At 43.8% G+C, this 26,617-nt stretch overlaps 2 protein-coding genes across 3 annotated transcripts in view; one reads left to right on the top strand and one right to left on the bottom strand.

The window, feature by feature from the left end:
- Positions 1-14,440, top strand: part of Cdk1 (Cyclin-dependent kinase 1) — a 60,466-nt gene extending 46,026 nt beyond the window's left edge. Inside the window, exon 7 of the mRNA XM_050195240.3 lies at positions 14,080-14,440. Within this exon, the coding sequence (XP_050051197.1) occupies positions 14,080-14,151 (72 nt within the window). The 3' untranslated portion in view covers positions 14,152-14,440. The remainder of the gene's footprint in view (positions 1-14,079) is intronic.
- A 668-nt stretch (positions 14,441-15,108) lies between these two features.
- Positions 15,109-26,617, bottom strand: part of LOC126547251 (carboxypeptidase D-like) — a 79,624-nt gene continuing 68,115 nt past the window's right edge. Inside the window, exons 8-9 of one of the 2 annotated variants that reach the window (XM_050195205.3) lie at positions 22,267-22,433; positions 15,109-16,574 (exon numbers count right to left, since the gene is read on the bottom strand). In XM_050195205.3, coding sequence (XP_050051162.2) covers positions 16,479-16,574; positions 22,267-22,433 — 263 coding nt within the window. In that variant the 3' untranslated portion in view covers positions 15,109-16,478. The remainder of the gene's footprint in view (positions 16,575-22,266; positions 22,434-26,617) is intronic. The other variant, XM_055062832.2, reaches the window with a different exon arrangement.

Genomic DNA, 26,617 nt, shown 5'->3' with positions numbered 1-26,617 from the left:
GTTTCACAGGGCGTGGAGCTGTCAGAAGCGTAGCGCACACTTTCAATAGGTGATAACCAAAATGTGCCGCCCTTCCCTGGTGCAGACTGCGATCGTATAGGGTTTCCGGCTACTAAATCACATGTGAACAAGAAAAGGCGCAAGGTGCACACAATTGAGTACGGTATATAGCCACCAGTCTCATGTGAAAACGATGGCACGCACAATTTCTTATTCTGGTAGCAGCAAATCTCCACCCGGGTCGTCGCATGCTGCATTCACTGCCATTGCTGCCAAAATCCTATTATGATTCGCATATTCATCTGTCTGTTTTACAGCGTGTGGTGCGTAGTGCCATTGGTAGCATACTGCATGCTTTTAGTAGGCGATAATCCAAATGCGCCGCCATTCCCTGCTGCAGGCGGCGTAATGTGGGCATCACGTTTCGCTTCAGCAGCATCCAGCGTCTCGTGCCGTAACGATCCATGTGACACTTCGCATTACGTAGATGTCAACAATAGCTGAGTCTTTCGAAATTTTTAGTTGCTTTAGATTGTATGTTTTCCCGGTTAGTACGTTTTTTCTCGCATTTTTTTTTTCCCCCAAAACATGAACGAGGTTCTGCTGTACAAATAGTTTCGCGGCTCATTGCAGCACGAGACTCCAACAGTCTGGTCGGGCTTGAGTGACCCTAGACGTGCATAGTCGTTTTATTACCCTCAATCGCCGAAGCTTTAAAGAGGGGAGTGGGGTTACAATCGAAAACGCAATTGAAAATTCAGAAAAAAGAAAGGTGGCAACAGTTAACAAATGTCAAGAAATATAAGAACACTGGAAAACATTAATTATAACAAACAGTAAAGATGGCCTGACATTAAACAAGTATAGTGTCTAGTAAGCCGAAAAGAAAGAAAGATAAACACCAGCAGATGCCAGATGCGTATATAATGTAAGGTGCCCAGTGAATGTGCACCACGCGGGTATTTTGCAGATATATATGATACGTATTGGAACAAGAAAAATATTCATACAAGCATTTTCGAAAAAGCATACTATTGGTGCTAGAGAAGCAGTGCAATAGAAGCCGGCAGGTGGTTCCAGTCTATAGTAGTTGCATGGCATGAAAGAATTGGAGAAAGTTTTTGTATTGCAGCAGATGCAGCCGACATTATTTATGTGGTCAACCCGAGACTAATACAGTCAACGACCGATTTTTCGGACCCTCTAGGGAACGTAAAAACGTCAGAAAATTCAGGCAATCCGAAAAAATGAATGCATGCAAAAAAACGCACCCTTTTTATTTTTTTCTCAGATCTAGAGGTAAAGGGCGAAGTAACAGGCTTCCGAAACCCTGCCACAGCATCAGTGAAGTGGCTATAAAAAGAGGCGTTAAAAAACTGTATGCAGCTGACTGCCGGTTTATTATGTACATGTGCATCATCGGGCAGCCGGTGTTATTGCTGCAGTGGCTTGAAGAACTTGTTGATTGTTGTTTTGACGGCGTTCCGGTTGCATGCGATCATATGCGCCTCGATCTGAGCAAGGATCATGTCAGCACTGTACACCGATGAGAGTCAACAGTGCTCGCGTCAACTCTGCGCTTGTAGGTGGCGCAGGCATTGGCTCCTCATTTTCAACATCGGAGTCTTCTGAATCCCCCACAACCCGACGGACTATTTCCTCGTCAGTCAGTTCTGGGCGGAAGTCGAGCTCGTTGTCAGCATCAACAAACTGTTCAAAAGTTATTTCCGTGGGTATGGAAACCCCAGCAGAGCGGAGGTCGTTGATCACGTCGTCAGACGGTACTGCTTTCCGCGCTTCGATGCCATCGGCGAGGACGACGAAGACGGAGTGGGCACCATCGAAGGCAAGCAAAATCCTCAAGTTGCGAACAGTGGAGTTCGCTGACGAGCGTCGAAGCACCTAGGCCTAGCGTCGCAGAGCACACTTGACACAACAGCACAACCACACACCACGCTAGCCAAAACGTGGCCTGCGCAAACAAACAAACAAAATGGCGCCGCTCCAGAAACTCCGCCGGAGGCGGAAGTGCAGCCACAGAACACCTATACTATTCTAGTACACTCTACCTATACAAACTTGTGCGGCGATGAACATAGCCAGCGTGGCCAGACCAAATCGTTGTGTGACGACTAGATTCGGCTAGTTGTGGTTCAAAGCGGTGATATGCTTCGGCTGCAAGTGGATTTCCTTCTCAAGGGCGCTGCGCGAGGAGCCAAAAGACCTTCCGTCCGGAAAATTGGACGGCGGGGGGTTCGAGCGTCCGAAACTTCAGATGTCCTTATACATTGATTCTATGGGGCTCGTGGCGGTGCCGCGAAGAAGTCCGAAATATCAGGCATGTCCGAAAATTTGGGCGTCCGAAAATTCAGTCGTTGACTGTAATGGGTGGATGTTGAAATGAGTTGGTCTCTCAAAGACATGCGATTGTAAATTTTATGGAAAAGATGAAAGACTGAAAGCCTTTTGGTGTAATGACAGCAATGGCAATGATAAGCGTCTTGTCCTGTCGTCTTTCTTGTCTCTGTCGTTTTGCGCTAAACAAATTATTCATGGATTCGCACCAACTAGCCCGCCAACGCATTGTTATGCAAGCTGTGCGGTTATAATTAGAAAGGGTAAAGCAAGTTGCGTTATTCTGAAGAAGTTCAAGGGCTTGAGATAGGTTAGCTTGGTTAGTCCCAGATTGAAGCTGCATACTCTTAATTTTGATCACAGTTGTCTTATACGTGCGTATCTTTAGAGTCAGGTGCTTTACAGAAGTTTCGCCGAAGATACCCTAACATGCGGTTAGCATTACAGATTATCGGGTGAATGGAGGGTTTCCAAGTCAGAGTAGCAGATATGAGAACACCAAAGTACTTAAAGGAAGATACTGCCGCTTGTGAAATATTAAGTTGTAAGACGGAGGACAAATGTTCTGACGTGAAACACGCATTAGTTTACATTTGCTAAGGTTAAGTTCCATTTCCCAAGTTCTACACCAAATTACGACAGAATTAAGGTCAGCTTGTAAGGCCTGCTCATCACTGAGCTCACGGACGTCGTGGTAAAGAACGCAGTCATCTGCATATAAGTTCATTAATTAACCCTTTCGCTGTTGGACCTTTCTGGCCGTGACGCACCCCCAGTGTCGGTATGGTTTCAGGGAACGAGCATAACAGGAAATGAACATAGCAATTTATTTTTGATTATGATTGGTATACAGATAACATAGTCAATGCAATATGCACATTTCAGTGTTCTGCAGCTGTTGTTAGTAAACATCATCATCAGCCTGACTATAAAATCTGTTCAACATCCGAATCTGACAATGCGGAACCCTCTTCCTCGCATGCAACTCTGTCCGAGTCCGAATCCGAGCTCGGCTCGTATTCTGAATCGGAATTCAGCCACCGCTCCAATGAGCAGACGAAGGTCCCGCGCGCTGAACCATCCGAAAGTAACCGCGCACAGGGAGGATGCGCTTTCAGTCGCCCGCACAACGGAGATAAATGGGACGTTGCGTGATCAAGAAGACAGAGGGAGATGGAAAAAGGCTAAAACAAAGTTCGAAGGGCTTTACGTTTACTGCTGCAAGTCTGAAGCGAGGGTGCGGCGAGAGAGCGAAAGCAGCAATCGAGTCGCTCTTTTCGGAGAGGCAACGGCGCGTGCGCCTGAACTTGACACGCCGTCGCGTGCGCCTGAACTTGACGCCGGCGCGTGCGCCTGAACTTGACACGCGGAGCCACCGTGCCACTCAGCAAAGAGAAAGTGGGGAGTGGCAGTCGCACCGTACTCTTCAATACATGGACTAACACAGGTCGGGGTCAATATACGAACTTGTAGAAAGAGTCAACAGATGGCGTGGCCAATCCAGGAGTGGCAGCTTTGCGCTCGGGTGCGAAATTTTGAACGCACGATAGAGAACGTACAGGTACGTCAGTGACACTGTGGGGGGGAAGCGCGATGACGTACCGGTACGTCCGTGACAGCGAAAGGGTTAAGACAGTTAGGCAAGTCATTAACATAAATTAGAAAAGTAACGGACCTAAAACAGAACCCCGAGGAACACCAGATGTTACCTCAGATAGTTGTAAATCATGGTCGTTAATAGTAACATACTGAAAGTGATGTGTAAGAAAACACTAGAGTCATAGTAGTAGATTAAGATCCACATTAAGTAAGGACAGCTTATACATTAATTTATGACTTACTTTGTCAAACGCCTTGGAAAAATCAAGAAAACTACAATCAGCACGGGAACCTTGATCTAGTATAGCATGCAGCGAATGCGTGAGAAGTTGCGTTTTGCAGGAAAATGAGCGTTGGAAGCCATACCGTGATGATGTGAAAAAGGCATTACTTTCAAGAATGGTAAAAAGTTGCGAGTATAATATATGCTCCAGTATTCTGCAGGGAATGCTAGTTAAAGGGACACTAAAGGTTACCAGAAACTCAAGTTAAAGTGGTAGAGCAATGTTCTAGAACGTCTAAGGCGTCAATTTAATCGCGAACAGAGCTTTAGTAACCGAGAAATTGAGGTAAATGCATGACACAATTTGAGACCCCCCAGCGACATTCCGGTACTAGCCCGATGACGAAAGCACTCCTCATAATTTGTGTTACTAATACTCAACTACTCGTATTAAAAATATCATTTCATTTGATTATAAGACGGGAAAAAATGCTACTTGTCTACGTCTATTCGATTCTAAGAAAAAATAATATTTTGAGGTTACCCTTCAGTAATATGGGTGTTCGAAAGGTTTCGTTTTCGCTCGACTGTGCGCGCTCGACTCTGCGCTGCGCACGCTTTGGAGTTTCAGTAGTTTCGTTATCGCGTCGTGCTGTGAGGGTTCTGCTGGCTCGCGAAAGTTTCATTTGGAACAAGCAGCGAGAATGCCACGTCCATGTGATGTCGTGGGAAGCCCTCGTTGCTTTCCCGCTCCGGAGAGCCGGTGTCGAGGCCGCGGTCGTAGTACGCAACGACGCCGGCAGTGCGAGCCCTCAGCAGCAGGTCGCGCTCGTCGGTGCTCAAATCGCTGAAGTTGAGCCCACCATCGCGAGCCAATCTGTCGGTGTCAGGGTCCATTGCGACGAGCGTCGAAGTTTGCGCCATAGAATGAAGTACCAGCTTATGGGCGTCTTGCGCTGGAGTTTGAGGTATAGTAGCGGCGCCTGGTGGCGGTGCGGGAAACGACATCTGGGTCGCGCCAGCTTGGGTCGTATTGAGCCCTGGCTGTGGCGAAGCACGTTTCTAGGCCGAGTTTTGCGTCGATTCGCACTTTTTTATGCCCTGTTGCGAGTGCGAAAAGGCTCGTCACTTCTCACAGATCACGCCGACCACGCTGCGAGCTCGCCGCAGCCTATAGTTTAACGAAAACGGACTCTCCGTGTGCCGTGGGACATAATGTGGGACGTAATTCGTTTCTCCTTCCGCTAGCCACTATACTCCCGCTTTCACTCTGCTGTCGGCTCTGTCTTGGCTCTGTTTCTGGCCGCGTGTTTTTTGCGCAGAAAAGCCGTAGCGCCGTCTGTGGACGCCGTTCTACTCACCGTTGGCGCAACGTCACTATGAGACCATGATGTCAGTACTCCTCGATCGGAGGGCGGGCGATTTGAACTGCGCTAGCGGTACGCGGACGCTTCAGAACGCATTTTCTCTTAAAATAAGTCTCTCCTTGGCACGAAACAAGCGTTTCGAGGTTTCTGTGATGGTATTTCAACAGTACACGTTGACTTAATAGTAACCTTTAGTGTCCCTTTAAGGAAATGGGTCTGTAGTTCAGTGGTGAAAGTCTGTTAACCGATTTATATATCCTAACCACCTTCTCGGTTTTTCATTGCTGGGGTGAGGTGCCATTGTCCAAGGATTGCTGAAAAATTTTTACCAGGAAGATGGAGGTGTAAACTTGTTTTAGGAGTATTGAGTTGATGTGGTCGGGCCCACAGGATGATAATTTTAACGAATCAATTATGTTCACAATGCCAACAGAATCAATAAGAATAGGAAACATTAGAGAGAAATCAAGATTAGAGGCATGTGGAGTGTCAACTTCCAAAACTGAAGAACAAAAAATGCTACTAAACGCATTGTTAAACACTAGAGGGCAATCCTTTGCAAAAGGATAGAAAATTGGGCGAGTTGGTACGGCAACTTATTTTTGGATTGTAGCACGAAGTGACACACACACTGACGAGAAGAAGACAGGACGAGTGCTCGTCCTGTCTTCTAGTCTGTGTATGTGTCACATTGCGCTACAATGCAAAAAAAAGAAGAAAAGGAAATCCTTTGGCAAGACTGGCTTGCTAAATTCATCGTAAAGAGAAATACCATATTTACTAGCATGATTGCACTCGCGTAATGATGGCACCCCTGAATTTTGTCGTCAAAATTCGATTTTTCTTTAAATTTCTAGTGCAATGATCACACCTCGAACTTGCCGCAGCGATATGTCGTGTGCCAAGTCTAGCTAATATTGATCGCGCTTACCATCTGTCGAATGCTTCGCGAACGACTCTTGAAGACAAACCAAGCGGTCTGCACGCACCAAGCATTCTTAAGTAGATGCCTCATTTCATTACTTTCATCACTTTTCGCACTTCCATGACTAAAAAAATAGCTGCTACCAAACTTGCCTTTATTATGTGTAGGCTTTATAATAGTTGTGGTCAACAACGAAGAAAGGCGCCTTTCGGTTCTTCTCATCTGCACTCGGGGGCACACAACAAATCGCGAGCGGCAACGATAGTAGCCACGTTTACACTGATACGTTAAAAGTGTACCCTATTCATACGCCGACGCTTGTAACACAGCTAAGATATTCACCCACCCTTAGCGGAAACATGCCGTATTAGGATAGTAGGGAAGACAGATGCCGCAGTTTCCGCAGCATGCCGGCCATGTGTTTCTATGTCACTGGCAGCTAAGTGCGCCCATCTGTTTCTATTCCCTCAAAGTGGACATGGCTACGTTATTGCTTCAAACTTGCCGATATTAACGATATTATTCATTACTGATATGGAACAAACTATTTCAATGCACGTAATCTACTCGCGAGAAGAAAAAATGATCGCGTTCGGCTTGCTCCGCCGGCCGCCATTTTTGTTTTGGTGTCCCGCAGCAAACACGAAACGAAAAATTTTTTTTTTCTTTTCGCGGGAAATTTAACCTGCGTAATAATCGCACCCATGATTTTGCGTCAATTTTTCTGACAAAAAGTGCGATCATTATGCGAGTAAATACGGTATCACATTTCTGTTTAGTGAACCAAAACTTGGGATTATTCAACAGCATATTTGGTAATCTTTCGCCTAAGAAATGCTCTTTAGCAGTGCAAACGGCGTTAGTATACTCTGCGGCTACAGAAAAATACGAATCCCAGCGAGCATCTGTTTGTCCCGACTTAGCCAGACAAAATAGGTGCTTTTCCTTGTTTGAAAGGTGGGCAAGAGTTCGATTATACCATTGTGCTATAGCATTAGTTCGAATATTCTTCACATTTTTTAGTAAAACAAATCCCAGTTTTCTTGAACCAAACGCTTCGAAAGCTTCGCTAAGCTTACATTCTTGCTCCTCGAATTCAGCCCGAGTCAGCAGCATTTTGGCAGGAAGTTTTGCCATGGTCGCTCAGCGAGAATTGTTGCAACATGAAACTCTGATGCCTGTCGAGCTCGTGGGGCTTGAGTGACCCGAGACACACATTGTTTTAAAGGGGGATGACACGGTCACCCAACAATTTGCGGTTTTCTGCGGGAAATTACAGTAGAGGGTCTATTATTGCTATACACATGTAAAAACTAGGCAGTAAAAGCACATTTCTATCCAAAATATGAGTTGGAACTTGCCGGTTCGAAGCCCCGCCCTCCGGCACAGACCGCCATATTGCCATGCCATGTGTGACGTCGTGTGCTGCATGGAACTGAGCCATCATTGTAGCAAGTAGGTGACGCCCCCTCGGACATAATCTTGGTTCGCCCGCCAAGCTCGGCGGCCTGCTATAGCTCGGCAGACAACAGTGGTCACCCGCACCACAATAAACACCGACGAGCACGGCAGCTCGCCGGTCAGTAATCTTTCAGCACCACCACGCTGAGAAGCCCTCCCTTGTTCACGGCCCGGGGTGGATCGTGACACTGGGATCCCATCCTCGTCGCCAGCGTCGTCGCCAGAGTCACGAGGATCCCATCTTCGTCGCCAGTGTCACGAGGATGGGATCCTCGTGACAATCATCTGCTATAATATCGGCCACCGCATTATGTGAGGTTGGAGCATAGCTGCCATTTGCTGCTATATTTGCTCCAGATATTGCGTGCCATGTCTTGCACACCGCCAACTTCCCCCGACTCGGGAAGCTACGAATCTTTCAGTAGCAGAAGCAGTGATGGCGTCGTATACGCTGCGCATTTTGACTTCAATCACCACCAGCTCAAGTGACGAAACATGGCCTCCGAGATTTTGGAGGTCGTTAACGAAGACTGCGTAGTAAACGTGGTCAACATAAATCGCAACATTTGTGTTGTACAAAATGCTGTACACTATTGAGTACCGTATTTACTTGCACAATGATCTCACTTTTTTATTTAACAAAATTGACGCAAATTCAGGGGTGCGACCATTACGCGGGTTATTTCCCACAAAAAGAAACATTTTCTTTTTTCATCCCGCATTTGCTGCGAGATGACAAGCAGGCGGCTGCCGCTTTTAGTGAGGGACACCAAAACAAAAATGGCGGCCAGTGGAGCAAGTCAAATGCATCGAACGCAATTATTTTTCTTCTCGTGAGTACATTACGCGCATTGAAACAGTTTCTTCCGGACCAGTAATGAATAATATTGTTAATATCGGCAAGTTTTCGACAATAACGAAGCCATGTCCATTTTAAGGGGAGAGAAACATAGATGGGCGCGCTTAGCTGCCAGTGACATAGAAACACATGGCGAGCATGCTGCGGAAACTGTGCGGCGTTTGTCTTCACTGCTATCCTGATACGGTACGTTTCCGCTAAGGGTGGGCGACTATCTTAGCTGTGTTACAAGTGTCGGCGTATGAATAAGGTACACTTCTAACGTATCGGTGTAAGCGTGGCTACTATCGTTGCCACTCGCGATTTGTTGCGTGCCCATGAGTGCAGAAGAGAAGAATCGAAAGGCACCTTTTTTGTTGTTGTTGTTGACCTTAACCATTCTAAAGCCTACAAGTAATAAAGCCAAGACAAGTTTGGTTGTAGCTTTTTTTTTTTTTCTTTTTCATGGAAGTGCAGAAAGTGATAAAAGGAATGAAATGGGGCATCTGCTTAAGAATGTTTGGAATGGTTGGTGCAGACCGCTTGGTATGTCCTGAAGAGTCGTTTGCGAGCATTCGGCAGCATTCGACAGATCGTAAGCGCAATCATCATTAGCTAGACTTGGCACAAGACATATCGCTGTGGCAAGTTCGGGGTGCGATCATTACACGCGAAAGAGAAAAGAAAATCGAATTTTGACGACAAAATTCAGGGGTACCATCATTATGCAAGTAAATACGGTACTATAGCTTTATTTCACCATATTTCATGTGTGCAGTGCTGCTTAGCCAGCCGTTCAAGGGAGTCGAAGTCTGGCGCTAAATTGCAGAATGCAAATTGTTATGTGCGTAGATTGTTTGCTGGCATGTATGCCTGTCAGATCCATGCTCAACACTATGATTTTGTCAAGCTGAGCGCATTTTCAGCGGCTTTTTTTTCCCCCTCAGTAGTTAGTTGCATGCGGCATATGTAAACAAATACCCGCACGCATGTTTCCACAGCGCAAGGATTTTGCCCAATGTACGCTTTCGCTGAACCTTTACTTGAACCTACTTTATTGTACCCGATATCGGTAAAAAAAAAAAAAAATAGCGAGGCTGACGTTCGGCTGGTGCACTGCCTGCCAGATGGGTCGGCGCGCGAGCACGGTCAGCATCGTGTCTGGCCACAGCCTGGTATCCCAAACTCGACAAGTGGGCGCAAATCATCGTTGTAGTTCTCTGGTATGAAGTGTTCCGAGAACAAAACAAAAGCATCATATGAGCATCAGTCTTTCCTGCCCACATTCATCTCTCCAGCCTTGTGCATGACAGGGTCCTTGGGGAACCTGAAGAATGATACGAAGCACTCCTTGCTCTGTTTGCTCTGGCACCCCACAGTGCTACATAGGCCCCACAGTGGCATTGCAAGTTGAACCATTCCAATCGCAAACTGAACAAAGCAGAAGCTTCGCACATGCGCGCACAGCTGAAAGGTGAATTCTTCACCAGAATATACATACTCGCTTGGCAAGTATGCAGCTTTTGACGTCACAACTTTCAAGCGTGCTAGTATTGCTCGACTGTTATGCTGTTCAAGTATAATATAAAAAATTGAATTACAAATTATGTGCTGCCTCAAATGCGAAAAAAAAGTTTGCCAACGTGTTCTTGAATGTCCAAGGATTAGTTCATACAGTATAGAATATAGATACAATACATAAAATTGGGTGTTGTTCGCCCTTTAAGGGAGGGGGCGGTGCTTTCGTATAGCGAAAAAGGCTGAAATAGTGATTAATAAAAATCACATTTTCACTTTTTATAACTTTTTCAATCCGATTCCGAAATATCTTCGCTGAAAAATGCGTAGAAGTGCTCTAAAAGTTAATTGCGTCAGCCAAGGTAAAAAAAAAAAAAACTTTTTTCAAACTACGATATCTCCACGGCAGTGCAACCGAGTGCCACCACCTTGATATTGTAATAAAGCGCGTTTCTCAATCTTACAGGAACTGACAACCGATTTTTAAGGACCTAGTTTTTTTTGAGGCGCAATGCAAAGCTGACCGTCGGTAGTGTTCACACCTGCAGTGGTTACTTCCAAAAGCATGTGAATATTTAATAATTAGAATTTTTTTATCTGAGCAGCCTCTAACAAAGTAAGTCTCTCCTCCAGCAATGCAGAGAAGTTAGAGCAATGTCAATAGCCTGCCTCGCAAATTGTAAAAGCTGTCCATCGTTCTGTTTTCACAGGAGTGAGTGAAATGTGGTTAACCACCTACATTTCAAACTTTTAAACCACTTTTGAAATGAAAACTTGCTACAATAAGTTTGCGTTGTTTGCAGACCTTTCTCATATTTGTACTGCATTTTCCTCCAAGTATGTGCCTATGTCATGGCTGGTTAGCCCCCATCGTCATTGTTCTGTCAATAGATGAGACAAGCCAATTTATCGTAAATGAAGGCGAAGACAGCATCACTTTTCTACTCGATACAAACGATGGCCTTTCGGCACATTGTAAGTCAGAAAAAGAAAAAAGCTTGTTACAGAAAAAAGTGTACTGCATTTCAATACTGATAAAAAGATAGGAAGCCGTGTGCACTAATAAAAGGTCACATGAAAGGCCTCTTATGCATCTTCATGCGTTTGTCGCGTGGGGTGCCATTTTTTTTTAACTTTTAGTGAAGAATTCAAGATAGGACTACATGTTTAATAAGAAAAACATCACATGTTTTAGCCACTACGATAGGCAATCTTTCTATGAACGGGATTATCTCTCTTCATGTTCTGAGCGGTTGTCTGTCCCTTCAAAATTTGTCGCTTCAGCTCGTGCTTCCACACAAGAGCAAACATACAAAAAGCAAAAGATTTAAGGTCATTCTGAGGCCTCCAATTGGCTGTGCCTGCAACATGACTGCAGCACACTTTGCGATTCTTTGTTTCCTTCGTGGTTGCTACTAACTGGTGCGGTCTCCGTGGGCACGTCATATGCTACACGTGCCTTTTGACATACCTGCAGGTCATGTTCGTTTGTATATGTGGAGCAGTTTCAGATGCTCTTTTCACAGGTGATACGCAATTCTAGACACCTTGACTCGGTCAGTAGGCGTGGAGCAGTTTCAGAAGCTGATCTCTCCGGTGATATGCGCTTCTCGACATTTCAGGTCGCTGTGTACGTCTGTGCATGCAGAGCATAGTTTCAGAAGCTGATTTTGACTGGTGTTGCATGCTCGTCAGTAAGTGTGGAACATAATGTCAGAAACTATGTGCTTCTTGACATCTCAGCTCACTGCAAAGTTTCGGAACCTGATTTCACTGTGATCATGGGTCAGCAATCCATGAAGTACAGTACAAAACAGCACATGCTTACAGCACTCGTAAGCGAAAATCGCCAGTGGTGAAAAAGATGACTGCTAAGAAAAGAACACCTGTAAGTGAGTGTTGGTGATTACGTTCAGGAGCCTCTACTGAAAATTTCACACGTGGCTAGAATGCCTACGAGTGTCAGTTGCTAATTTTCATCAAAATCCATGAAGGATGTCATCTCGCTAATGTCGGCCTGAAAAAATTTAGAATCCTTCACTATAAGTGAAATTACTCAACCGATACTCAGCTTTCTCTTTTCATCTTTGCTAGTGCATTGCTAGCTACACAGCTATATTCTCTTAACCCAACCATTGCCCCATTACTAGTGAGAAAATTCGTATTCATTTTTATTTAGTGCATTTGTAAAATTTTCATTGTGTACAAATTATTATTGTGCATTTTTATTATTACTTTGCTTAGACCTTGTGTCTGCAGTATTTTTGTAAATAATATACAAATAAAATTTGTAGATGATAGTACGGTGCAGTCCACTTATAACGATATCAAGATAGAAAAATCTGATCGTTATAATCGATCATCGCTATATCTGGGCTGCCAAAAAAAAAAAAATTAAAAGCTGCCGAACATACTTCTGCAGCTCCGAAACCAAATTTGCCACTTACGATAAATAATTGACGTTGTAGAAAGAAGGCTTTGAAAAGTCAGGTATTTATTTATACCTCTAAACAGCATGTCAAGCGTTAGGCGTGCTGAAATAGTTGGAAATCTGCACTTGCTTTCGCGGAGGTTTCGCGTTCACAACCGCAGTGTGCATCGCGAGCAGTGACAGCTATGATATAGCGTGCATGAAATCTGTGAGCGACTCTATCAACAAAAGTACACTTTGCGTGAACATTGGGGTCGGTTTCAAAGACGGGCCACTGTCACCTTTGTCGCCTCCGTCACAGAATGCCGCCATCTGTCGTGACAATGACCGCCCCGTCGGAGATTATTTGCAGAACGATGCAGCGCTATCTGCACTCAAACTCCTCCATCGAACACCGCCTATTTTATCGCCAGTAGCGATGTGCTCCCATAGTTCGGCAATGTCAGCGGTTGCCATCGTGTTGTTTTCACACATGGGGGTTTTGCCCTAGTGCACAAAGCTTGTCGTTTCTATTCATTGGCACGGTCACTGGTTCTAGCCTTCATGATCGTGACGCTTGCGGTTTTCAGAAACGTCGATATCGATCACGCGAGTCTTGCAAAATTTGCAGCTTCGTCCCAAGCGACATAGCTTTGTGCTTTGTCGGCGCCCCGACCGCTGCTACCGCGGCGCATTTGCACGCTCCCTAAGGAAGAGGAGATTCTCGTTTCCCCCCCCCCCCCCTCCTCTCTGGATGCTCGCTGGCAATGCGGACGCAAAGCAGCTGGCGCCATCTTGCGATGCTCTGAATCGGCGTGCTGGCAGGACGAGCTGCGTGGTAATGGCAGCAGATATGAACTCGCGTAGGCAAGCTTTTCGCCCCGTCTCGGTTCAGGGGAACATAGCAAAGCAAAGTTCACGATCATTCTGCATGGAAGACGCCGCACAAAAGGCAGAATTTCAATCGTTATATCCGATAAGCAGTGAATGACATGGTTTCTTTCTCATAACCATAATGCATAAATTGATACCCTGAAGTCAACTCATCATTATATGTGGTATCGTTATAAGTGGTCTGCACTGTACTTACCATGAGTGCTAAGAATTTGAGATGCAGGACCTGTGAAAAAAATATTCCGCAAAGCCTGCACACATAGCCTAGAGTTTATAGTTGCAATATGCTTCCAAGAAACTTGCAGGAGGCTAAACTAACGGGAAGTTGGGCACTTTTATGGAACTCTCTCTCATTAAGAAAAGAAGTTGCAAAGTATTTGGCTTCACACTTAATTTACAAAGCAATACGATCAATTATTTGCTTTGGTGTAATCTTACTCATTGTTATGCAGAATCTTCGCACATATATTTTGTTTCTCGTTGTTGCAGAAAATGCTGGTCTACAATCCTGCCAAGAGGATTTCAGCACGGGAAGCCCTCAAGCACCAGTATTTTGATTAAACCCCTGACAGACTGCTCAGCCTTTCCAATTTTAGGTTCCGTTGAAAATACTTGAACTTTGGGAGCCCTGGCTTCTTTGTCCACATTGAGGTAATGTATGGGAAGAGGGACCAAGGAGTCAGCTATGTTGTCTCAAGGCATTACAGCAGCACGTTTTTATTCTATTTTAGATATCTTTTATAACTTTGTGTGTGTGCGCATGTGTATGTGTAAATTTTATGCGAGATTGCGTGTATTTTGACTTTTCTATGTACAGCCTCCGTTAGACACATTAAAGATCCACACTGTACAGTTGTGTGCCTCATTAGCAGCACGCTACTATCCTTTTGCATGTGTGCTGTTGTAATTAAGACTACTTCCATAGGCCTAGCTAACTAGAGTTGAAAATGAACAGGCTGATCAAGTGGTGTCTTCACAGAAGTATGTTATAATTTCAGCTCCTAGAAATCGCCAGAGGTTGAAGTGGCTTGCTAGCCGTTTAGCTTCCTCATTGCAGCCTGCTGCACCCCCTATCCTCTTCCAGTCTTCTGTTCTTTTGGCTGTAATTATGTGCGATGTGTAAATTGAGCACAAGTCTAATGCTCCGAACCATTCTTACTTTTCCTATTAAGTTTCATCAGAAACAAATTAACAATCGTCGACTACTTCATTCTCATTTGTCACCTGTTGTCAGGGTTTTTGTGGGGAATTTTCCCTGCTTTCTTATTTGTCTTGCCTGTCATGTGGCTGTATTTGCTTGCTGCATGAGTGATATATATATGTTTTTTAATTACTATCTTTCTTGAAGTTTGTCACCCATGGCAAGTGTACTGGCTTGTTTTAAGTTAATTCTGCTGCTTTTGTGCACATTAGCCAAGTGGTGCGCAGTGTACTTGAGCTTAGTGTTTAACAGCAGCCTTATGGCTGGCAAAGTTGTATAGGCAGGTGACCACGCTACACAATTGACAAACTCTGGAGTGCTGCAATTCGTGTTTGTTTATTGACATTTTCAACCATACTTCAAGGGCATGCTTTGTCCTGATATGAGGAGATACACACCTGGAAATTTATATTTTTCCATGACCAAAAGGTTGAATGGCCTTCATGTTGCAATAAGGGCTAGCAAAGTTTTATTATATACATATCCCTGCCAAAAGACGACTCTACAGTAAACCCCCATTATTACGAAATCATCAGGACAGCAAATAAGCTCTGTTGTATACACTGTACTTAATAATGTGTGGTGTCTCTCCTAAAAAGCTGTGGCAATATAGTAAGAGCCCTCCAACACTGGCATTAAAGTTTGTGTATCCTTGTTTCTGTCAAAGTGTCAATGGCATTCCTGTTGATAAGGAAAAAATGGGTGTAATTATATATAAGAAATTCAAACTGGGGTAAGGTAAAAGATGGCAGTATAAGCCACAGTCCTTCCCATCTCAGCTTTTTTCTTCTGGTGTTGTATGCCTTTGAATGTATACAATCACGGCTGATCTTCAACTTTCATTAAGTCAATAAGAGCTGTTTCAAATACAAGGTTCCCTGATCATTTACGATTCGATGAAGCCTCCATATTACACTTTAAAAACCTGAAGTTTTTGCTGTAATGTCAAGTAGTCCTCTGTGGCTTTACTATTGTCATGTCACTGGCAATGCATTCTGTGTACAAACCATGACAACCGAGGGCAGAAATGTTTTGTACTAACATTCTTGCATTTTTATACTCTGTGCTGGCTTATGTGAAGCACGTGTTTGTTCTTTGTGCTAAGTGGAATGTTCTCCCATCACATTGAGAGTTGATGGCATAAAACTTCAGTTTCTTGTTGCAGAATTGCAAAAAACACCAAGTAAAGAAACTTCATTGTAATAGGGGTTTACTGTAACATATATCTTAAGTGGAATGCATGAAGCATTTCTGTGGCCTCATTGAAGGGAGCAGGAAGTTAGTTCAACAATCTTTTGCAAGTACAGCATTATATTCAAAACTTTTTTTCTGTTTTGACTGTTGGTGCCAATTACCCTGTTGCACCATTTTTCCTTGGCTTCACTGCATGTGCATGCTTGCAGTGTGACAGCCGAAGTGTTTGTGCCAATTATCCTCCACAATACTTTTTTTCTTATACCATGTCCACAATCTCGGGAAATGTGCAGACCTGCACATGAGTGTTCCTGCCCATTTCTTTTCCATGCAGGCTGGTTGGATATGTTTGAGAGCTTTTCAGCAAACACTGCCACTTCTGCTCATTGTTATCCAGCAGTGAGATGTTCTTTGCTGTCAAATAAAAATTTCTTTCCTCCAACTTTCAACTCGATGCAGTATCTGCATTTCGCAGTCTCGGGCGACTTTGTAATCACATGGGCTGCGTCTGCTTCAGTGGGTGTGGTGGTGGGAGTAGCCTGTGCGCTTCGCTGCCATCCATGTAGGCTTCAGATTCCAGCAGCATTTCCTGGCAGGGAACAAATACATATGAAAATATTTTGCAACATAGTCTATCTAAAAGCAGAAAAATGGGCTCTGGTAGATGCCTAGGCAGCTCTTTGGAAAGCGCCATTTTTATCGATAGCACTAGTTTTCCTCCCTATGGTAAGAGCATTTAATAGGCAAAGTAGGCAGAGCATTTAATAGGCAAAGTAGCGGCTTGTTCCATTGTACAGAGCCCACAAAATCTTTTGGGGCATTGCAAAACTGCAATCCGCTTGTAATGTTTTAAGGCATGAGCAAAGTGATAAATGACAAATTGAGAAACCTGTTCATTTCTTTCAGCAAAGCATGTTGAATAAAAAAGTGGCCACTGACTACCCACCAGCAATCTCTATTTATCATTGTTGAACAGGAACTGATAACATAGCTGTGTGTGTATAAATTGTGTGTCATAAATGTGTAGCAGTGGGAGCTGCCCCTGTCAAGTAGTGGTCAGTAATTGCAGCTGAGGTCTCGGTCAAATGTTGTAGAGCCCTCCTTTTAGTCTAACCCACTTTACCCTTGTTCCAATATAGGGTGAATATTGGTCTTCTGGTTAACCTCCTTGTCTTTTGCATCTCGTTTTGCTCTGCGAGAAAATAAAATTTACAAGAGACATATGTGTGAGAAGGTCTGCTGTTCAAACTTCAGTATGTATTAGCAGTGGCATGCGTAATAGTTGACAGCTAACATAAGGCCATGTGCCAGCCTTTGCAGATGCTAGCTATTCCGTGCAACCCCTGCCATGTGCAAGCACACTGCAACTTGGCTAGAGGCTGATGGTGGCTGAGAGGGGGGAATCACAAGCAGTAGCACTCTGCCGAAACTTTCTAAAGGGGCTTCTTAGGGCATTTATTTAGCCATTTGGAGGTTGCTTTGAAGCCCTAGATATATATATAACCTTAAATATAGAAAGTTGCTTCATTTTACTATTGTTACTTATATGTAGAGTCCTTCGTTTTAGGGTAAAGCCTGACAATTCTCGTTTCTAGCACCCCGAACAAAATTTATGTAAATTGGTTCAAACCTGATTTCTCCCCGAATTTTGACCCTTTTGTAAAGCATAATACATTGAAATGTTAAAAAAAAGTAATGAATGTTGTCCACTTTCTGTGAGCAAGATTTATAATCTTGCATCAATATAGTATATGCGAAGTTCTATAATAGCTTAATACACAAGCGAAAACTGGCATACAATAAAGGTATAATCAGCATGTGATTACCTTCAGTGAATGAACGCTTGCGTCCTTAATAGCTGCGTCTAAATGAATATGCAACAATGGTCTATTACATCGCATTTCTTGCACATTGTGTAGTGTAGACAGCGGTAATGTGCTCTGAAGCAAATAACGCAGCACTGACGTTGCTGTGAATTGCAAACGGTAGTTGAGATGTTTGCCTAACTACATGATGCTCAAAGAAGTACGATTGATTTGTCTAGTTGGTGTTCCATTGATTCCGTTGCAAGAGTGTGTTCGGACCCAGTAAAACAGAATTGCAACAGACACTAAAAAACCCCGACAGGTATGGACAAAGAAATGCACTCAATGCGCGTATATCTACACCAAGTGCTTCTTTCCCTGTGCACTACTTTTTGTACTTTTTCTCCTATGTTATAAAAGTGCAGAGGACAGTGTAAAGAATGGATCGCTGATCCCATGTCTATTTGTTGTTTTTGGTAATGTGGTTTGTTTAAAATATAATGCCCGACAACAAGGATTTGTAGAGATGAGTTTGTAACATAATTTGCGGGCAGCTCTCCTTGCCACATGTTCATGTGGGTGATTTTGCTTGCTAAGTACTAGTGTTTTCGTCCGAAAGACAAGCATTGCTTGTGTAAATTGTGTTTCAACTTAACCAGAAAAATTCCAAACCTTGGTCTGCTGGGCAACAAAACACCAATTTTTGCCCGGTTCCCCTCTAAATATGGCACCCGATTTTTGCCCCCTGGATTAAAAAAATATATACATATATAAAACCCAAGAACAAGAGATCCTACTTAGGTGCTTCCGAGGGTCCTCTAAAGGGGCTCTGAAACACTTTTCTAACTAATCGTAGAATGTCCACTATTTAAGTACGCTGTCCCATGAATCCCTTGTCTCAAATTTTTCAAATCCTTCAACCACAAGTGGCATTATCGCACTGATACCCGGCTTTCCCTCTTCGTTTCCTCGCCGCTGCCGTCGTGTAGGCCTCATGCAGCAGGTGTACTGCGTGCAGTGCAACAATGAAATTATTTTTCTGTCCTTTTGAGATCGCAGACATGTATATTTTTCATTTATTTAACTCAAAATTAGCAATTATATGTATTACTGAGGATGTTCTTGTGATCATGTAATCAGCTAATGGCGTTGGTCGGCGAACTATTTTCAGTCAGCTTTCGATGACGGCATAGTGGATGCAAGAGCAAGCACCTGTTCACTGTTTTTGACAAGAGATTGTAAATTTCCTGCTGCATGCAGCACAATAATATTTGGATCACGTGTTCACAGGAGCCTTGTTAAATCGGCTGGCAACATTTTTTTTAACTGTGTTCGATAAGTGTTTTGGGCCCCTTGACATATGAAAGCAGCACGACATTATCCCTTGAAAAGTTATTTGAGGCGGTCTATACACAAGGTATTTCATCTAATTTGCACCAAGCTTTAGAAAATAAATTGTATTATGTGGATGCAGCCAACACAGTACTGTTCACTGTTCTGTTGAGCAAATGAGGCTATTTTCCATGTTGAGCGTGATTTACTAATTAGCAAATTTTTAGCTTGACGTAAGTGCCAAACTCCTGCGAAAGTTGGAGAGCGTATTGGGAAATGTCCAAACAGTTTATTTCGATGACAGTATCTTGTGAATTTCATTTCGCTGAGGCTCCAAATGTTTGCAAGATACGTGTCCAGGTGCTTGGGCGTAGCTATCTTACTGCCCCTCAAACATGCTACAACAAAGGACCATTGCTGCGTGCACATATAGGTTGTATGAGTAGGCTTTAGATATTGTGATAGATAAAAATTGTCTTGACCTCTACTTTAGCCAAAGTGACTTGCCTGTTGAAGTGATAGAGCTGTGGGAGGTAGCAATCAAGAGCTTATGACAACTCAAGCTGCCAGTGCCTTTTGTTATTGGCAGACTGTAAATGACGAGGAGCTTGTGGTAGTGGATAGCAATGTATCCAATGCAATTTTCTTTGCAATCACCTCAAAATCGTAATTTTACAGCCACTTACAGCCAAATTACAGCTGTAAATGCAAAGTCAACATATCTATTCCCAGCGGTGGACCTTTCTGGGAGTGGCATGGCGCTGCTGTCAGTTGAAGATGGCAGTTGTGCTTCACATATCTACGGCGTACGAGCAATGAAGTGCGATTCATTTTCTATGGAGCAAGGGATGAATGCTCATCGAAATCCACAGTGAAATGCAGCCCACATGTAGGGAAAGGTGTCTCGCTTTGAGAAGTACGAGGTGGTGGTGGTGCGAGTTCGCAAAAAGGCCGTGAAGACTTGCATGACAATGAGTTCGGGGACACCGCATGCATCACTCACTGGCAACATTCCCCATGTGAATTCAAAATTTAGTGCTGCGATGGGACAAATGCCTGAACCGGTGTGGGGACTATGTGGAAAAATAGTGTAAGGTATGTAGAATAGTACGTATATTTGTAATTACCTGTATGTACCTTATCATTGCTAATAAAAAATACGGGCAAAGACTGATTCGCCTTCCTACATTTGGTCTGCAGGCAAGATTGTTCATTTGAAACCTGTATGAGAGTACAAGTGTCCTGTTGCATGGTAGTTATTCTGATTTAATGCATTTGCTTTGGAGCAGGGAACTGCGCCATGGACAAAATCCTGACCCGCCGTGGTTGCTCAGTGGCTATCGTGTTGGGCTGCTGAGCGCGAGGTCGCGGGATCAAATCCCGGCCACGGCGGCCGCATTTCGATGGGAGCGAAATGCGAAAACACCCGTGTGCTTAGATTTAGGTGCACGTTAAAGAACCCCAGGTGGTCGAAATTTCCGGAGTCCTCCACTACGGCGTGCCTCATAATCAGGAAGTGGTTTTGGCACATAAAACCCTATAATTTAATTCTTAATTTTTTTAACGAAATCCTGCTACATGATGCAAGAAATTGTTTATCGCAGGTGTTGTGCCAGGCCTGTGCCGACACGCACCTGCCCCGAATCGGGAATACGTATTTTGTGCACACGAGAAGGCACCGCGCATCAAGCAACCCTTCTTCGCGACTCACCCTCGCACGCTTTCCATCATAGCTACAGCATATGCGCTGTCCAGCCAGGATCTTATCGCGCTTGGGCATTGTATGGAACCTCATGGCAATGCTGATGCCGATGACGACCGCGGAAATTCGCCTGGAGTGTCCATATAATTGCTATCGCAATAATTATGTTGTGCAATTATGGTGACGCATGGTTGTGAAGGCACAGCTGCTTGACGTGCCTTTCTCACGATCTCTTAGTGGTATATCGAAAAGTGCGTAAGGTGCATTTTATTATGACTAGGCAGCCCCGACATTTAAAAAAAATGGAAATGGAACAAGGATTTAGTCACGGACACACGAGTCGGACAGCGCAGATGCTGTTAAATTTATACCTGCAAGGCTACCAACTTGCTCAGCTAGCAAATTCAAATGTAGGAATATATAGTGTCGATATAGTACAGACACCCAATTATTAACATCCCGTGAGTGCCTTGCTAGGCACAGCCTAGAATGCATGCCGTGAACGCTCTTGAGCTTATCCTTGCACACTATTATTAATGTGTGAAGATACAGCACTCGTGCCATATTAATAAAGAATTGGGCAGCTGTGTGCATTCAATTCGTTTAGCAGAGGAAACGCTATAAAAGATCAAACGTTTAGCAGATGAACTAAATAATGAAGCCAAGGACGGCTTGCAGGAGGGGGTAACTCTATATTAAAATGCAGAAGTAACTGTGAGTTAGAATTAAGTTTGTGCTTATCTTGTGTAACAACAATAAAATGGAAAAGCAAGTTGAAGACACTTGCATCTTAGTACTTATAATACACATTGAATGCAATGTTTCAGAAAGTACTAACTTAGAGCTTCCTCTTTACACAAGTGCAGTAAGTTACTCTTCCAAAGATTTCTTTTAGTTTTTTGCTCCAGACAGCATATATTTCTGCGCCAAGCAGCAATTTTTCCTGCTCCAAAAGTGTCTCTTTCATCACTGCTAAAGCCACATCAGCATCTTCATAGAAAGATATCCCCAATACATTATACAACTTCTCAGTCTACAGTTATCAAGATATTGCAGTTTGCTTCATAGGTGTTTCACTTGAAGCAATGCTTTAATATTTGGTTATGGAATGATTTAAGCTCTTCAAAAAATGCTCTTAGTTATTCAAGAGAATATAAGCAATACTGATTTGGTTGCATTTGCGTAATGTGCACCTGCCTTTATTTTCCCCCGTATTTGGCACAAGTAAACCGAGACAGCTGCCTGTATATCTGACTTTGTGCCTCTATATTTTTTCTTTTGTCTCTACATAACCTATACAACGTTCTATAGACAATAGCTGATAAAGGCACAAGAATGCAAGTCGTACTACTGCAGACGATTTGTGGTATTTGTCCACAGACATCATAGCCTGTGTAGATAAGTGTCTTAAAATTTTATGTGCATTGTTGAGGTTGACCTACCATGGCCCGTGCAGCGACAGGCTTCAGCTGGAAGTTGACACGTTGGGCTTCCGTGTGGGGCTGGTACTCAACAATGACCTGCTTCTGGACAGGCATGTAGCCATGCCGATAGACACGGACTGTATATGTTCCGGGAATCAGCAGCCGCCAGTATTCTCCATTCTCGCCTGAAAGCAGAACAGGCAGATCCCTTGGGACACCTCTTCTAACTTGCACATTTTTCGGACTCCTCCAACCAACTAGCCCAGCAACATGTTCTATTAACGTACTCCAATTGGAGTCGTAACTAGATAGATCAGACTGGTCATGTTGCTGAGTTTGTTAAATGGCACAAGTGGAAAGGCACAAAAATAGTCACTGTCTCACTACGAACTAGATAATAGGATACCTGCCAGGTCTCCTGATTTTCCCGGGAGTCTAAAGTCTCCCAAATTTTGACCATTTTGTACGATTGTACAACTGAGAAAAATCGAAGCAAGACTGCGAGTCGGCCTAGTTGGAACAAATTCATCTTAAAACTTATTGTGCGCAACAAACAGGGACGAAGAATAGAAGAAACACAAGGATGAGCGCTTTCTAACAACTGGTTTTATTTTTGAAGAACCACCTGCTTATATACCCACAGATCTGCGCGATCTAGTCAAACAGAGCACGCCTATAGCGCATAAAATACACACAGATCTGCGCGATCAAGTCAAGAGAGCACATCTACAGTACATATACCACTTGTGATAAAAAACAGACGTGGACCAAAGCCACCCGGTCAACAAAAGAACAGCAAGGTGCATGAAACATCCACTTACGATAAAATGCGTTAAAGATGTGATGATAGAAGTGAATTTTCTTTATCCAACAATGAAACCGATGGATGGCTGATGCATTTTTCTTTTTGTTTTTCAATCCAGTGTGCTTCCACAATTTCCCTCGCGGTTTGATTCCTATTCTTATACAAAATGTTAGTGCTACTAAGACAGGGGGAGCAATCATGTTCTTGGCAATGCATTGCCAAATGCGTGCTAGGGCGACCTTTCAGACTGGACAAGTGTTCCCTTAACCTGGTGTTAATGCATCTCGCAGTCTGCCCTACGTACACATGACCACACGTCATAGGGATCTGATATACAACGTTCATCGCGCAATCAACAAATTGGTTCTTGCTCGGATGTTTGACACTACATTCTTTCTTTGCATCATCCTTTTTTTCCAACTTATTTTTAACCTTAGAGCACACACTACCTATTTTGTTTTTCGCTGAAAATACCACTTTTACTGCGTAACTACCAGCCACCTTTTTAAGTCTGTGTGAAAGGCCGTGCACATACGGAATCACTGAAATCTTGGAAGCTACATCCTTTTGCCTTTGATTCTTTTTGCATTGTCCTTTATCCTGTTTAAGTTTTTTCATTAGCCTATCGCACGACGCCAACATCACAGCGAGCGGGTACCCAGCCTTTCTCAACCTATCAACTTGCTCAAAAAATGCACTCTTTACGGTGTGGTGACATGAATTCAACAAAGCTGACCGGAAACACGAAATGACTATGCCATTCTTCACGAGCCTGGAATGGTTTGAGGCATAATTCATTAGCGGTTTTCCAGCTCGGGGTGAAAATGACCAACATACATGTTTCGGTAGGAATTCTAACTTGACATCAAGAAATTGTAGCTTGTTATCTACCGGTACTTCAGAAGTAAACGTTAAACCCTTGCCCTGAGAATTGAAGGCTTCTACAACCCTATTCCTGAAAGCACCCCTGTCGACATGACAGCCTAAAATCAAGTCATCGACATATCTGTATACCTTATTTACTACACCTTCTAAATCTTTCTAATCCTTCTAATCCTAATCCTTTCTATCTTTCTAAACCTTCTAATCTGCGCGACTTGATCGCGCAGATCTGTGTGTATTTTATGCGCTATAGGCGTGCTCTGTTTGACTAGATCACGCAGATCTGTGGGTATATAAGCAGGTGGTTCTTCAAAAATAAAACCAGTTGTTAGAAAGCGCTCGTCCTTGTGTTTCTTCTATTCTTCGTCCCTGTTTGTTGCGCACAATAAGTTTTAAGATGAGAAAAATCTCCCAGAAATGCCTGCATGTTCGTCCCAAAGCATGCTCCAGTTCGGCAAGCTAGCACCGAGGTCTCGCACGATGCCGATTGTCATTGTTATCGCTGAAGAGCAAGAAAATACTTAGTCGATGGAGTATGAGAACGCAGTGCCTTCACTTTAGTTTAGTAAGCTGCAAGGTGCATCGCAGGCGTGGCAGCGCTAGCATCAGCTTCTGCCCGCTGTGTTTCTTTCCCATGCAGGTTTCGCCTAGTGGTAGTACTAGATTTCCCTCACACGCTGTTTTGTTTTTCTTGTTGCAGTGTGCTGTCTCGTGTTGTGAGTGCTGCGGGATGTTGCTGTTTGCCATGGCGCTCAGTAAAGAACGAAAAAAATATCAAGTGTTCTTGAAACAGTACATCACAGAGTTCAGTTGTATTATCGCATCGCGGAAAGGTCAGCGCCATGCGTTTTGCACCATTTGCAACTGTGACATCAGTATATCTCATGGCAGCAAAACTCGTGTTGTTGCTTGTGTTATGTCGAAGGAGCACACAAACAATGTTCAGTGCCAAGAGAAACAGCATCAAATGTGGCAGTTTATTGGCAGGCAGGACAGCGACAATGAAGTGATCAGTGCGGAATGTTTGTTTACCAATTTTCTACTGGAGCACTACATACCCTTGAGCATCTCTGACCACGTGGGGCCCTTGCTGCGAAAAATGTTCCCTATATCTGATGTTACGAAGCGCTACGCCTGTTCTAGAACTAAGACGACAGCCATTGTTGGCAAAATGGCAGGCCACGCACAAGAGTGTATGGTGAGTGCCCTGAAAAGGCAAATTTTTGTAGTTGCCTACGACGGCTTTAAGGACAGCCAGGCACAGCTGTACCCAATCGTGGTCACCTTTGCTGAAGAACCCGGCCTTGTCGAGGGCAGACTGCTTACTTAAAGCAGTCTAGAAGGAGCTTCAGCGAGACGCAACATCACCAAGTTTATGACAGCCTTGCGTTATTGGATGTGCCGCTGCCGAATTGCATGGCTTTCTGTTCTGATAATGCCAACATGATGATGGGGAAGAAAAATGGCATAGCGGTAACTCTAACAGAGGCCCACGAAAGCATTGGAAAATTTGGATGCCCATGCCATTTGATAAACATTGCTGCCGAAAAGGCAGCTTCTTGTCTCCCATCGAAGGTGGACGAAAACCTTGCGGACATTTTTTTTTTATTTGGAAAGGAGTGCCAAAAGAAAATGTGCGCTTAAGCATTTTCATGAAATTCACAATAAGGAGTTTCGCAAGATCTTAAAGCATGTTCCAACCCGATGGCTTTCCTTGGGAAAATGCCTGGAAAGGCTCTTGAATCAATGACTGCTACTCTTGAGTTTTTTTTCTTCAAGAAGTGAAACGGGATGTCAAAGCAGGTCCCCCATTTCTGACCTACTACGACATTCCCAAAATGCCAGTGGCGTCGGCACAAGCTGAAGACCCTGAGCAGTACCAGTTCAGACAAAAGAGAAAGACATCTGTTGAATCTACACGTGTGCCTGTGAAAAAAGCGAAGAGTACTGATGTGTGCAAGACTGGATCAACTTGCATGAGACGCTAGGAGCGGCTGTTTGTGTTGAGCTAAGAGTTGAACGAAGCTTGCTGTCTGTTTTTGAATAACATCATTCCCACTGGGGTGGATGGATGTTATGAGCATCCCCTTTGAAACGGCGCAGTAAGTTGTGCCTCCATTTTTGAGGCAGTAAACTGCCACCTACAAGCATAAGCACCTCTAATACACAAGCTGCAGCCTATACTTTTGATCTTCTTGAGGACATCCTTTCAAGGTTTGCAAGGTCAGCGCTGCTGAAGAAGCACAAGGACATCCGTCTAATTGACTACCAGAGCAGAGATGCACAAAAGGACGACAAAGACATGGTAATTGGGCAACAAGCTAAGTGCATTAACAAACTCCAACCAAGTGAGAAAAAAAGATTTTTTCGAGGCTGTTAGAAAGTATATGGTTACTGCCTGCCAGTACATGCACCTCAAATTTCCTTTTGGAAATGATGCACTGGTCAACGCACAAGTTGCAGATATAGAAGCCATTGATGTAATTTAAAAATGTCCGTTTCTTTGTTCAACAGTTCCCAGCATTATTGCCGCAGCTGGAACGAGAGACCAGAGATAAAACTTAATAATCTGGAAATGGAATTTGTAAAGCTGCAGGCTTTTGAAGTTCCTCCAAATGTGCTGCAAGAGGAAAGGGCAAGTACGCAGTGGAGATTGAGCTCACTGCTTAGAGGTGCTGATAG

This window comes from Dermacentor andersoni, chromosome 1 (genome assembly GCF_023375885.2).
Source record: "Dermacentor andersoni chromosome 1, qqDerAnde1_hic_scaffold, whole genome shotgun sequence".
NCBI classification, from domain to species: Eukaryota; Metazoa; Arthropoda; class Arachnida; order Ixodida; family Ixodidae; genus Dermacentor; species Dermacentor andersoni.
The sequence above is the reverse complement of the archived record's forward strand: the minus strand, read 5'-3'. Positions and strand labels throughout refer to the sequence as shown.